The 13560-nt window shown below is 39.5% G+C and overlaps 1 protein-coding gene across 1 annotated transcript; it reads left to right on the forward strand.

The window, feature by feature from the left end:
• Positions 1 to 1860: 1860 nt before the first annotated feature.
• LOC108670497 (leucine-rich repeat-containing protein 20) lies at positions 1861 to 12949 on the forward strand. Its single transcript, XM_018157971.2, has 4 exons — positions 1861 to 2456; positions 10569 to 10712; positions 11173 to 11340; positions 11632 to 12949. The coding sequence occupies exons 1-4, from the start codon at positions 2321 to 2323 to the stop codon at positions 11793 to 11795; spliced, it is 612 nt and encodes a 203-aa protein (XP_018013460.1). The 5' UTR covers positions 1861 to 2320; the 3' UTR covers positions 11796 to 12949.
• Positions 12950 to 13560: the final 611 nt, after the last annotated feature.

The raw sequence follows: 13560 nt of genomic DNA on the forward strand, positions 1-13560 counted from the left end.
TTTGCTGAACTAGAAAACCCAATGAAAGACGCTCGCGAATTTAACATTCCTTGCCAATTTGGCTCGCGTCCGACGGCGCAGAAGATGAGCGGCGTAAAGGCCTCCAGTGCACCATTAACTCAATTAACTTATCTTAATTTTTGCTTAACATAACTTTTACTTGCAACTTGTCATCAGTTACCTAAATATTCCAAACTTAGGGACTTTAGTTTTCAGGTGTGGCTGGGATACGTTCTGTTTTCAATGCCTCAGGTTCATTAATGCACAGAGTGACTCATGTTCTCACTGTCCCCAGTTAATTATCATGTCCACAAGTGCCACATATGTTCCAGTGTTAACACTCTCCTCAGTTTCCCACAAACTCTAGTATTCAAAACTTGCCCAGTTTATTAGTGCCCCAATGTAGCCGGTGTCCCGGTGCACTGTTTCCCAGTATGGCCAGCGTACTTCACGTAAATAAATTCATAATGTCAAATGTTGCTTATATACCCAAGGCCAGAGTGTTGTCAGCGTCACTCTTGTTCCAGTGATTCAGTTTCCTCACACTCCCAGTTTCGCCATTGACACCAGTTTAAAAATGTCCCAGTGTTGCTGATGTCCTTAGCGTCTCAGCGCCCACTCACTTTCCTCAAGGGTCTCTCTCAGTGGCAGCTAAGTGTCTCAGTGCCCGCTCACTTTCCTCAAGGGTCTCAGTGGCAGCTAAGTGTCTCAGTGCCCGCTCACTTTCCTCAAGGGTGTCAGTGACCGCTAAGTGTCTCAGTGCCCGCTCACTTTCCTCAAGGGTCTCAGTGGCCGCTAAGTGTCTCAGTGCCCGCTCACTTTCCTCAAGGGTCTCAGTGGCCGCTAAGTGTCTCAGTGCTCGCTCACTTTCCTCAAGGGTCTCAGTGGCCGCTAAGTGTCTCAGTGCCCGCTCACTTCCCTCAAGTGTCTCAGTGGCCGCTAAGTGTCTCAGTGCCCACTCACTTTCCTCAAGTGTCTCAGTGGCCGCTAAGTGTCTCAGTGCCCACTCAGTACCTCCCCTCATTTCTGTGTCTCAGTACCCATTCAGTGTGCATTCAGTGCCCACTCAGTGTCAGCGCAGTATCCCACAGTACCCCGGCTGCAGCTCGTACCCACTGCAGCTCATCCTCCGACGCAGTAGCGGTTGGCGCAGCGGGCGAGCGCTGCCCGCGCTGCGATCAGCTGACCTGTTCCACGTATTGATCCGGGGATCGAGGCTGAACGCATCTACGACAGGTTCTGTGACAGCTGGTGCTGGTACTTCTGCAGGTACTGGTTTTGGTACTACTTACAGGTTGTTCTGCTGGTAAAGGAATTTGTAATGATATTGGGTTACTAAGGCTACAAGTCATTGTACCAATCAATGTATGCAATGTAAGTTCTACAGCAAATTCTGCTTCTGGTAAACCTTCTGATGTTGAAATCCTACAATGTTTGACCTACAATAACAATGGTTGTTCTAAAAATTTTTGTTTAATGTAAAAACAATAGTTCGGTGTTAGTGACTACAAGGCACAGAGCAGAACAAAACAACAATGCCTGTGCGAATCTATGTCGCACTTTGCCCTCTATGCACAGACACAAGCCAACGTGTTCGATTTCTTTGCAGAGTCGACTGGAATCTCAAATTGAGTGTCGAATGTAGTTTATATCATAGACAGAAAGATACGACATCATTTATACAAATTAAAATTATTTAACATCGAAATTTCGAAGAAAATAAACAATATTAACACAACGAGAAAAAGTGAGTTCGTCGAACCATGAACAAAAGAACTTCGTGCTTCTGCGGGGCTGCGACGTCACAACCCACTGTAAATATCGAGCACGTGCGGCTATATAAAGGATGAGAAGTGCCTGCGCGCGCATTCATAGAGAGAACCTCGGTCGGTGTGGGGTGACTGGACTTAGCCCGTTCGCTTGGCTGCTTTGTGTTGCTATTGCGTCGTGATTCAAAGAGACTAGAAGAAACCTTAACACTGAGAACCGTACGGACGTGTACCTGCAGACTGTGATTCTTGGATTTGTGCATTATTTTGTAGTGAACTGACGAATTCGTGTCATTTATTATAGAATTTTGACACAGATTTTATCTGCGACAAATTTTTATTTTAAGACCATCGATCCGAAGGCCATAGTACGTAAAGTGCTTGGTCCGTCCGGGATTGTTTACTATCGATCACCAACTGAGACCTTCACGGGCTTCGTCGTAAGATTTCAATTCTGTTGAAAGCGGAAAAATCTATCAAGATACACGTATTTATAAGAGAGTAGGACACTTGAATTTGATAAGGAAACTTGAAAGAAGAAAGAAAGCAAGATGAAACCAGAGTTCGGAGCGGATTTAAGCAACGTGTTACTACGGCAATCGCAGATCATCCACACAAGGATGGCTGGCAGAGCGGTCATCCGTGTGGTCAACAGATGTAACGAAGCCATGGAAGACAGCAACCTTAGTAAGTTCCGTACAAATATTTTAAATCAGCTTTTCGCGGTGTGGAGTTTAAATTAGAATAACATTTGCAGATTTGACTATCGCAATCAAATTTTCGTACGAATCTCTATTGACCAAGACTAACAATTCCTGTCTCGTGGTGGGGAGTTTAAGTTTGAATAATGTTTGCTGATTTGACTATCACAATCATATTTTCGTACGAATATCTAATGACCAAGACTACAATTCCTGTGTAATCGATATCAGATAAAATAAATTTTCCGGATCATTGGCAAAAATGGAAGCATGTCATCCTCGTATCCACGCTACGAAATTTTCCCTAACGCGATCCATGTTCTCCGTGCTTTTCTTCACGTGAAACTTTCAAATTTCAAGTGGATAACTGGAGAAGCCTTTTACTCGTAGTGACAGATTGTGCCTATGAAAACATTGTAATTCTTCTATCATTCATAGCGGTAGCTGCGCCGCACTCGCCAACCCCAAGCTCTGTATAGTTCTTACCATAATTAAATGATGGGAGAAAATTACTTAAAAATTATGCCTCTGACGAATAGTTCTTTTCCGGAAATTAGGTCATGAAGGAGGAGTGCGCGATTTACCTACTTGTTTTAGACCTCTTATGTAATGTGGAAAACCTGATCGTGACAGTTTCATGCGTCATAATTTTTTTACAGTAATCACTATTACATAATATAATATATAATTCATATATATTACTAGTCATGAAACTTACCTTTTCGAAATTGAAACCGAAACTGACGTTGTGATCGGAATTCTCTGGTCTTCAGCTAGTTTTTTTGTAAGGACGCATAATTAAAAAGCTGCACATGACTCAAACTTTCGGTTCTACCAACTTTTGACTTGTTCTCAAAGTATTTCAGTGACGGTTCTTGCGTAACCAACTGTAAATTGGTTTTCAGTTTCATGTCCGTTATTCCTTACTTTAATTGCATTAACTGTTGAAAGTGATGCAACTCACATTTAAGGTCTCTATAATTATTAAAAATGTGACCATTTTGAAGTTTTTTAATTAGTATATAAGTACTAGCCTAAAAAATTCGAAGCAAATTGTTTCGACAGATTGAATTCGATTCCCCAGGTTAGATGGTTAATGACACAGTGCCGTCTCCTATCACCGCCTCGTGTATTAACACGTATCCACAATATTATGCTCTCGTAACTCAGAATTGCTGTGTGCATTTCTCTGCCTATTTCTGTTCATAATTAACTCCAATGTTGATTAACAATTACGTTGGAAGTGAAAGTTTAGTAAGAGGCTTTCATTATGACCTGCGCATTACAAAAAAGACACTTCAGGCGCTCGTGATTTATTCAATTCTTGTTTAATGTGCAAATGGCTGGAAATTTGAATAAAGTCGACGGCTCCAGTTCCCTGTTACTGAACAGAAAATTTAGAAATAACGAATTTATACCTGTATTCATGACTGGATAAAAAAAATAGTCGTCTGCTAGTACTTTCATCTTATGTGTTGTGATTCTTCAATCAAAAAGCATATAAGTTGGCATGATTCTTCAATCTCCTTCCCGGAAGATAATTTTACTTTCAAGGCTTGAGGCGAGCAGTTGCATAATAACAGATGCATCTGCTATGATTACTTGAAGTGTAAAGAGAGAGGGAAAGTCAAGAGTAGTGAGGTAACAGCGTCAGCTGGTTGGATGCGTGTAGCTCGTCGTACTCCGCCAACTTCAACGCTCTGTTTACTTTTTGATTAGACGCATGCGCGCGTGCTGTTGCGTGCAACCAATGATTAGGATTGTACTTTACCGACATACATGCGGATTAAAAACAGGCATTATTAACGTAAGATTACAAGTGAGATGAACCAAATAAAATTTGATGTGGGAGGAATAACGAACGAAAGAATGGAAGATGTGGGAATAACACAAGATTTGAACCGACGGGAATGACGATAACCTAAAGGTCATTTAGTTTAACTTGGTGACCGCAAAGGTACTTCGATGTCCTCTTCTGTTGCTCATTTGTGTATTTTATGCATTTATATTAAATCGGAAATTTTTCCTACGCTTAATCTTTCCAATCGCTCGGTAAAGCCTATTATGCAATCGAGATAATCGATATTATAGCAAATTGCACGATCATCGTGCGATCTAAGATCAATATTTTCGCTATTATGGACGTTTTATTAGGAGGGAATCTGCTGACGCGGGATGTCGGAACTTTCTTTTCCCGACTTCGAAGGTGAGTTGCTCAAAGTTGTTTCTCCCCTTGGACTAATTTCTTCCCTCCACAGTACCTTTTCTTGAACCATCCGGCCGCCCCGCACTAAATGTCACGGGTAAAAATACCGCCACTTGACGTACGTAGTTCTTTGTTCAGATGCTGTCAGGCTCTGCGTCGTGTCATCGATTTGCAGGAGTTCAGAGGCTGCTTGGGTATTCCTATCTCGACACGGTATTAGCTGCAGTAGCATCAGCTGCCAAAATTTGTACAACAGACTTTGAGAACCGCGTACTCTGTCATTTGTAGTTGGTTCGATTTAAACCTTTCCTACTTCTTGGAGTCCAAGATAAGTAGACGAGACAATGGACCGCGGGCCTTTTTTAAAGCCTATTTTTTTCTGATACGTATGCGGTTTAGTTTGTTTAAAATTTGTTTCTGGGAATAAATTGGAGCATGGAAGTTCTTGAAATGCGCTACGATCTAAGCGGCGTTATTATTTGTTATAGAGTTAGCTTATCTCTACTAAATACTGATTGTACCTGAGGGATTGTACTTGGGGCGCTACCAGTGTCGCTGAAACCATGGCAAGGGAATGTGCTGCTGTGATAGCTCGCTGTTTGAGTGCCCAGGAAAATAATGGCCATCTTGGTAGGTCAGGGAAAGTGGATACTTTCATGAGAGTTCAATAATTATTGAAGACGAAATGTGTCGCTTGGTCGATTTAAGAAAAAATCGTGTCACTATTTAAGAGATTCTTCGGCATTATAGCAGTTTTCCTTGAAAACGTGCAGCGAGTTTAGGGTACCGAAGGGCTTGCCAAACTCGCCGCGGTTGGTCCTGTTTTAGCCGAGGCAGTAACCGGGCACATCTTTGCTGGTCTTCCCGATCAGCTGCCGAGTGCGTAGTGGTCGCCTGAGCGAGCGAGTTCAATGAGCTCATAATCAGAAACGGATTAGCAGGCTTTTAATTACCTAATTGTCGTGCATAATGCCAAAAATTTTTGGTATGAGATCAGTTCTTTAAATTGTTGGATAGAGCTCCTCATGACTCGTAGGTGATTTCATTGCTCTGGAAAATTTAGAATTAAATTTAGGCAACTTAAGAAAAAAATAACTTTAAAATGCTGAAACGTCGAGTTGATGGATGCATAAAATGACCTCCTATGTTGATAATTTTGAAAGTCGTTTATTCTCAAACGAAATGTTACAGTGCGCAGAACCATTCCTAGAGTAGAGCACAGAATATAACCTAATATATACGTAACCCTGCCGGCGGCTATTCCAAGAAGCTCTTTACGCTCCCTCAAGGCAGCAGCCGTAGAACCTTGCGCATAGCGTTGTGAAGCAAGTGCAACTTGCATCAGCTTGCTGTACAGTGACTTCAAAAAGAGAACCTTGCAGCGCACATTGGCTACAAAAAGAGCAATTTGCTGTGCAGTGGCTCCAAAATGAGTACCCCACTGCACATTTCTTATGCGGAAGCTTTATATTTTAATGCATGTACTAGCCGTGTTCATAGTCTCCTAGTTACCTTAGTTTAGCCCGCGAGTCCCATGATAAATCATTGACGTCTGTACTTTAAATTAAGCTGTTTTATATGCTTTACTATACACTGTTTACCAGTGGCCGACGTGCACGGACCTGCCGTCCTAACCTTGCGACGAGTAATAATAAGCAACAGAATATCCTTCATACGCGTAACCTTCAAACCTCCGTCGGCAGTCCACTTCTTTACCTCTGGCTTCAATATTTTGGTATTAAGTCTAACTACCGTCATTGCCGATTAACTCGCCACATCGCTTGAGTCGCCGTCCTTCCATAGAAACGATCTATTTTATAAACGATTTTATACTTACATTTTCTGAACCACAGCTTTCTGGCGTGATCCAAACAGCTTCGTAGACATCATGTGGTTATCGAACCCTACAAATCATAGTTCTGACCAATATTATACAGTTTTTACTGACGAGTGGCGACGTATGAGAAGGTTCGGCGACTTTGGTCATTGACGGTACTCCAATTAGAAATGTATAAAAATCGCGCAAGTTTTCGGTATAATTTTAGTGTTTACTGTCTGTTCTTAACCGTTTTTACGCTCGTTCAACAGATTGTGGACTGTTAGTAAATCCTAAAACGCTGTTAGTAAAACCTGATACGCTTCTGCAAATAGTACGATTGGTTTCTTTATCACTATTACAGTCATTTTATTAATCTTATTTTCATCATCATTGATAGCGGCAAAATGATCATTCAATATGCGTTCCGTGCGCCTAATTATCTATACACATTTCATGAAATTTGCTTTTGATTCTCTCTTGGACGTGAAATCCTTGGCTGGAAGTTTCATTTTTTTTGATTACTCATTCCTGCACTTCGTTTATTAGCATGAAGTTCTTTACTGAAGGCATAAAATTATACATAGGTGGAGTGATGTTACAAAAAAATCTAGTAAAAACCAACTACAATTCTCATTTGCTTCACTTAGTTTGATCGTAATCACAGTCTAGTTTTTGCGGGAGTCACGCGTGTGAAGCTCGTGTCACAGCTCATGGTCAGGAGGAGGGAGTCCTTGAGACGCTCTATCCCATCCTCGATGCTCGGTCCGTTACTCTTCGACTTGTAGGAGAATGCGTTCAGAAATTGTCTAGTGAATAAGGGACGAATGCAAGTTGGTTGTTTTGAACTTCCCTGGCATTTACGTGATTTTCGTAAAGTTTATGATTTGATTTAGTTAACTGGCTTGTGCCATTAATTGTATTAGTACGGTCGAGTTAATCGGTATATAAAAACAACTTGTACCCTTACACCGTAGAATATTATTGCACTTCTTTCCTGTAGCAAAAAGTATCACTTATATTCGTTCCGTGGCGCAGTGCTGCTGAAAGAGTTACGTTGCGTATGGGCAGAGCATAAAGACGAAACCTTCTACCCTCCTTCATCCCTGCCTCCTCTTTACCAAGGTCCTACCTTGGTCATCCCAGGGCCAACTGCAGTCCCGAACAGCTGGCCCGTCTGGTCCTTAAAACGATATTGCGTCGCTTGGAATTGTTGCAGCAGTCCCCTTGCTGCCATGATCTACATTATTAGATCAAATAAATATATACATATATCAGAATGGATCATCTTTGCTCATTACTAACACCTGTAGGTTTCGCGTTTCAATTTTTCTATCGTCGTACGAATATGTTGAAAATCAGACCCCACATGTTCAAAGGCTCTCGTGTATATATGTAACGGGTAATATAAAAATGAGTTATGTTTGTTTGTAGGCTTGACATTTGTCGAATAGTTAAATGAAGCGTTTCATTCGCTGAATATCTGTGAAATCTGAAGTGAACTGACTAACCTCAATGATGATTGAATATTGACTACTTAAGATCATGCATCGGAGGTACGTGTCCCGCGATGCCGTGTTGGAACATTCAGTTTGAGCTTTTGATGCGATGTGCTATGATATTAGCACAGCATGTAAGAATATACTGAAGCGTGTATTACTTGTGAAACGTTGTCGAGCAGTTTTAGATGGCCATTAATTGTATATACCGAGGCTTGAATAATGTTAATGTAACGAAAGCAGCATGCATCACTACCTCGCGATGTCGAGTGTTTCAACTGATGCAAAACGAAAACGGTGAACGCAAGTGTGATTCAAGTCAGAGAGAAAATGAGATATCGTTTGCACGGCAATGCAGATGATTGTGAAAGTGTAAAAGAGATCAAATAAAATTACATAAACCAGTATGTTGATGTCACTTGTTTGCTTAAATCGAAAGTTAACTAAAAATTTAAAAGCAAAGAATAATCCACAAATATTTCATATCTTTATAGAAAACATTTCGGAGTCCAGCTCCATCGTCAGTTCGTAGAATCAGTAAAACGTGGTAAAGGGAACAGTGAATATGTTCAACCAGTATGTTCTTAAGTTCAAAGCATGTATGACTATTAAATGACAGTTTTTGATAATTGGAGTTAGCGAACAGATCGAGTTCTCTTAATTAAGTCGGGGATCATGAATAATTTATTTGGATTTGGAATATAAATTAATTACGCATTTACTTCCATTATATTTCACTCTGAAAAGTTTAGATGTTGAAAATTACATTTTACTGCCTTGTACAGTCAGCAATACGATTGAAATGTGTCTTCTCCATTTGAAGTTCGTAATGGTCGGTTGACAAGTCGGCTTTGTGCGCGGTGTTGGTTTTACTTCGCTCACGCAGTTCGAGGTTGCGGTTATGTTTTCCTTTGGAAACTTTCCCAGACTTCGGTCGGTTGGAGGCCTTGGATCCTGGAGTGGAGCAATCGCTCTTTGTGTTGCGATGCTTCTTTTCAATAGATCGGCTGCAAACGCAGCCTTCGTGCTCAGTGCAATGAACATAAGTTGCGGGTTACTCACAAGTACCTATAGGTAAAATTTTGCAAATCACGTTTCGTTTTGATTGATCACCAGCATGATTTTCCGGGATTCTTTCTTGAAATTTCATAATATTAATTTATATTTTTTGAAGTATTTTTCACTCACTATATTTCCTGAGCAAACTGAATTTTGTTTAATCAATCAACAGTAGATTAAACACAAAGGGTCCAAAGATCATGGGTCCAAAGCTAAGAACAAACAGGTGCGCCTAGCTCGCGTTATCGTATGCATGCGCGTCATGTCCTTATTCAGGCACTCCGCCCTGGGATGATGAACCGCGAGCAAAATTTTTTTCCCTTGTAAGCAAATTTCCTTACGCGATATTGCGTGTATAGACTTTCGAGTGTAAAGACTGAGGAGTCATGTATAGTGATTATCTTTACTGAAGAGATCTATTCACGTGAAATTTATAACCGCAAATTCTCCATTGACGTAAAATTTTCCCCATTTTTCCGCGCGCATAACAAGCGAGTTGTTGTGTTACGACGTCTTCGTTTCATTTTCTAGAGAGTGAAGATTTCAATTTTTGATTGGAGGGTGGGGGTCGGAATGTTAACTGGTTGACATGACATCCATGATCACTTATGTCGCTGATGAACAGTTGACGAATTTCGGTAAACGCTTAACACATTTAGAATCAATCAACCTAGAAATAATTGGACTTTTATCCTCAACCATGTAAATTACTGAAATTAATATTTCACTATTCACTGTGATGGTTCTTCTAATCTTCATGCCTATTTAGATATGAAAATTATTAACGCGAAGGTTCGTTACATTTCAATACAATCAAATTACGGCCTCTTTTCCTAGCAAAATTCACTTAATTGTTGATTGTGCGTAGATTGTCACGAATTAAATATTCTTATACGGTTCCTCTGATATTTCCAGACGAAGGCATGACTACAATATCCATTTTGTCCTTTTTTCCGTATTTGTCTTTAATATTTTTCGGTCGCAATTGAGCAAGAATAGTATTTTATTCATGTCTTTATTTTATGAGCTTAGCAAGTTCACATGCAGGACGTAGGTAGAGTCGAGGCCTGCTGATGATCAAGGATTTCCGGCCGTGTTCTCCGTACAACGATGTGTCAGCAGCGATTATTTTCCCTTCTTTGTTCCGTCGTGTGCACGATGCCTTTGTGCCTGAATTTGATTTATTGTACTCGCGGTTTACTGACAGAATTAGGGTACTTTTGATCCTTGTTATTATTGTGCTTGAATTACAGTAAGCTAGCGCAGCGATAATTTGTATTTGATCTCTTAGATGAACTATCTGATGAAATTGACTCGTTTCTGCTGGCAACCGTAACACCAAAATTAAATAAGCATACAGTTTGTAATTGCTGAATGATTCCGGGAGTATTTAGATAGTGGTTAAAACTTATAGCTTGGACACCAGCAGCCTTAACGTGCTTGTCTCTTTGTTATAATTAATATAAACTCTGATAATGAATACAAATCTCCACCCTAATTCATTGATTTTTTGTCCAGATTTATCAGAGTGTCAGCTGGTGACGGTGCCAGACGCCGTATACCACCTGCTACGCAACACGACGCTCGTCTCCTGTAACCTCGCCTGCAACGTCATCTCCAAGATCTCCCCAAAATTCGCCACCAAGTTTTCCTGTATCACAGGTCCGTTCCGTTATATCTAGTGCAGATTTTTTATTAATTGTCATTTTTCAAATTAATTGTCTATTTCTGTCGCTTATATTGTGAAATTGTAAGACGATGATGCCAGTGCTTATTGTGTGTTTGATTTATTAAATCTAAAGCATGATGACGTTTTTCACTGTTCATGCTTGAAAATGCTTAGGAAATTGACTTCTTATGGTTTTGGAAAGGAATGCGTCATTAAAAGTGAAGGTATACTGACAAAATGTTTGCAAATGCAACGTATTTTATTACGCAACTGTTTTTTGAGGTGACAGCACAAATTTCCTCATTTTGTGTGGAATTTCTTGAATTTTTCTAGAGGAGTTTCTAGAACTTTGTGTTGTGGTTTGCTCTTTAAACTTGATGGAAATCACCCACTTGCTATGTATGGAAGTCTGAACTTTCGTGAATTCTTATTAACCTATGATATTTATTTCAGAATTGAACTTATCGAACAACAAAATGTCGAGGCTGCCTGACGAGATGTCCGAGTGCGGTCAGCTCGAGAAGCTGGACGTGAGCCACAACTCTTTCGTCGACATCCCGCAAGTGGTTTTCAGGCTTCCTAAGATCCGAGTCTTGCTTGTCAACAATAATTATATTATAGGTTTGTAGAAATACGTCTTCAAATTTATATTTATTATAGATAATAGTAAATGTGCTCGATTCAATTGCTATGAGGTTTGATTTAAATGAACTCGATGAGTCATGGGTATACATCATATCTATGTATTTTCACGTTGTAAATGCTCACTTTGCTGGTTTAATTTTATAAAAATAGACAATATTTAGAGCTTTTAGATGCAGAATATAATGTTAAATCGAATCAAAATACTCACGGGTCACAATTTTATAGTTTCTGAATGATGAGAATGAATAGGTTTGCATTTGTTCACAGACGTTGACGTGAAGCAGCTACCGAAGGACAGCCCCATTGAGGAGGTGGACCTGAGAGAGAATCCTTTGCTGCCAGACTGCCACGAGATGCTATCCCAGGTCACGTCAGTTAAAGTTTTACTCTCACCAAGAGTTAAGGAAGATTGGGAAGACCTTGACGTATAGTTTCTTCTAACTGTTCTTAAGTCAAGGAGTATAAATTGTATCTATTAATAATCTTCCTAGATCTAATGGGCTGATGGATACGTTGATTGTATATAGCTATACGTAGCTGTGCTTGAATTGTTGGCTTACTGTAAACGATGGCTTGATATTAAAATTAGTTTCTGTTCACGTTAAAATGCGTAATATTTTGGTTTCTTGAAATTTATTTTGTTTTTCATGGATCCGGGACTTGTTAATTGCAACTAATTGTACACTTCGATTGAAATGCAAAATATACAGAAAGGATACGTCTCTATCAAGAATTGGCATGTATTATGAAAGACAATCGTTTCTCCTATGAAAAACCTAAGAAGAAGCTATTTCGAGATGAATGAGCACGTGAACGGTAAAAAATCAACTATGTATATTTTTATAATGTTAGCCTTCCTGATGAAACCAGAATTTTAGGAATAGAAATTCAACAATTTCTATGAAGAACCTGCTTGCGATCAACACAAGCATGTGGGAGAACAGTTGTTCATTGAAGGAAACCCTGTTATTTTGCAGCTCAAAAGCTGGGTTGCGTGTGCATGATTTCTTCAGAGTTGTTTTATTCTGAGACGAGGTCCCGGGTATAAGAGGTGGCTTTTTCAAACAACTCTTGTGATTAGCTTTAAGTTGTACATAGTAACACCTCCTGGTATATCTTTCTTAGCGTGCACATGACTTCGACGAGGAGAATCCGTACAACGAAAATTCTTTCGGTAATTATTTAAAAAAAATGACGAGAGGGAAACCAAAATGCGTTTTATTTTCGAGTTTATAATTAGAAAATTTAAGATTTAAAAACTATCAATATGATGTATATTGAATCTCGTACGCTATAATTGCTCTATGAATTTATTGCGATGGATGTTCTAATGAATGTTTAACTATTATCAGATATGCCATATTTTTCGTCTCAAAACTCTATCTGAATTTATTGAAGTATTAAATTTATAGTATTAGTTAATTTTATGGATTAGTAATAGAAAGATCTGTGCACGAATAGAAGTGTGCCTTTTAGAACGATATCTACGCACACTTCTATAGCAGCTGCTTCCTATGGAAGTCCATCATCAATCCTGCCATGCTGTTTCTTCAAAAATAATTTTTCGCTGCCGAAGATGTGACAATTTTTGTATTAAGTCCCAACGTTACCGATGCCACGAACTCCTCGTAATACTAAGTCTTACTTGTAAGATTTTGTATACTCTCAGCGGACTTATGCCTTGTTGTTTTTAAAAGTATGACGTAAGATTTGTTGATTTCTGCAAGTGTATAATGTCTCTTGACTTCGTTCTACGCAGAATGTTTGAACTCTTCTGACGTGGGCATTTGCTTGCTTACATCATGTGTTGGGACAAAGGCAGCAATATCTCCGCACAGAATTTATTTTTGAACTGGCAAATAAATGCTCAGTATATTTTCGTTCATCATCCTTACTCCAAGACAACTTTATTTACGTGTGACCAAAAAATCGAGATTAGGCCTATTCACTATGTGAGCCTTCACTTAGCCATCTCAGACATGATGTTTGTGTTAATCTATGTTATTTACGAGGTTTAGAGAAATTCCTGATCTTCAGGATACAAGTATGTCAAATTTCAATTGTGTTAGTAGGCAATTCTTCTTTATCAAATTCTCGGTGGTTACATTTTTTGAAAATTATGTGCTAATCGTTGTGATTAGACAGTTGAGTGATTAGAAAATCGTTGTGTCTAATCACAGTTGTGTGATTAGAAAA

The sequence above is a fragment of the Hyalella azteca genome, unplaced genomic scaffold (genome assembly GCF_000764305.2).
Source record: "Hyalella azteca isolate HAZT.00-mixed unplaced genomic scaffold, Hazt_2.0.2 contig15124, whole genome shotgun sequence".
Lineage (NCBI taxonomy): Eukaryota > Metazoa > Arthropoda > Malacostraca > Amphipoda > Hyalellidae > Hyalella > Hyalella azteca.